At 55.9% G+C, this 340-nt stretch overlaps 1 protein-coding gene across 1 annotated transcript; it reads left to right on the top strand.

Moving 5' to 3' along the window:
* Positions 1-44: 44 nt before the first annotated feature.
* LOC103728161 (WAP four-disulfide core domain protein 5) lies at positions 45-332 on the top strand (the record flags this gene model as incomplete). Its single annotated transcript, XM_008826281.1, has 2 exons — positions 45-180; positions 268-332. Coding segments are annotated over 2 exons (201 nt in total), but the record flags the coding sequence as incomplete, so codon positions are not given.
* Positions 333-340: the final 8 nt, after the last annotated feature.

Here is a 340-nt window from a genome sequence, read left to right as displayed (position 1 = left end):
AGCTGCCTCTGGCTACACAATTTGGGGGTTCTCTTACAGAGAAGTTAGGGGGTTGCCCACCAGATGATGGACCCTGCCTCCAGTCAGTTCCTGATCAGTGCACGAATGACAGCCAGTGTCCCTCATCCTTGAAGTGCTGCTACCGAACCTGCTTCCGCCAATGTGTTCCTAGGGTCTCAGGTAGGTGCCCCCTTCTACTATGCTGACCACACAAGCCCCAGGGCTGGTGGGCACAAGCAAGGCTCACCCCAAGTCCCTGCGTTGCAGTAAAGCTGGGCAGATGCCCTGTGGATAAACTGCGTTGCCTCAGCCCCACAAAGCACCTATGTAACCAAGACTC

Source organism: Nannospalax galili, unplaced genomic scaffold (assembly GCF_000622305.1).
Source record: "Nannospalax galili isolate Female #2095 unplaced genomic scaffold, S.galili_v1.0 C46869163, whole genome shotgun sequence".
In the NCBI taxonomy this organism is placed as follows: Eukaryota; Metazoa; Chordata; class Mammalia; order Rodentia; family Spalacidae; genus Nannospalax; species Nannospalax galili.
This window is presented reverse-complemented; position numbering and strand designations above follow the sequence as displayed.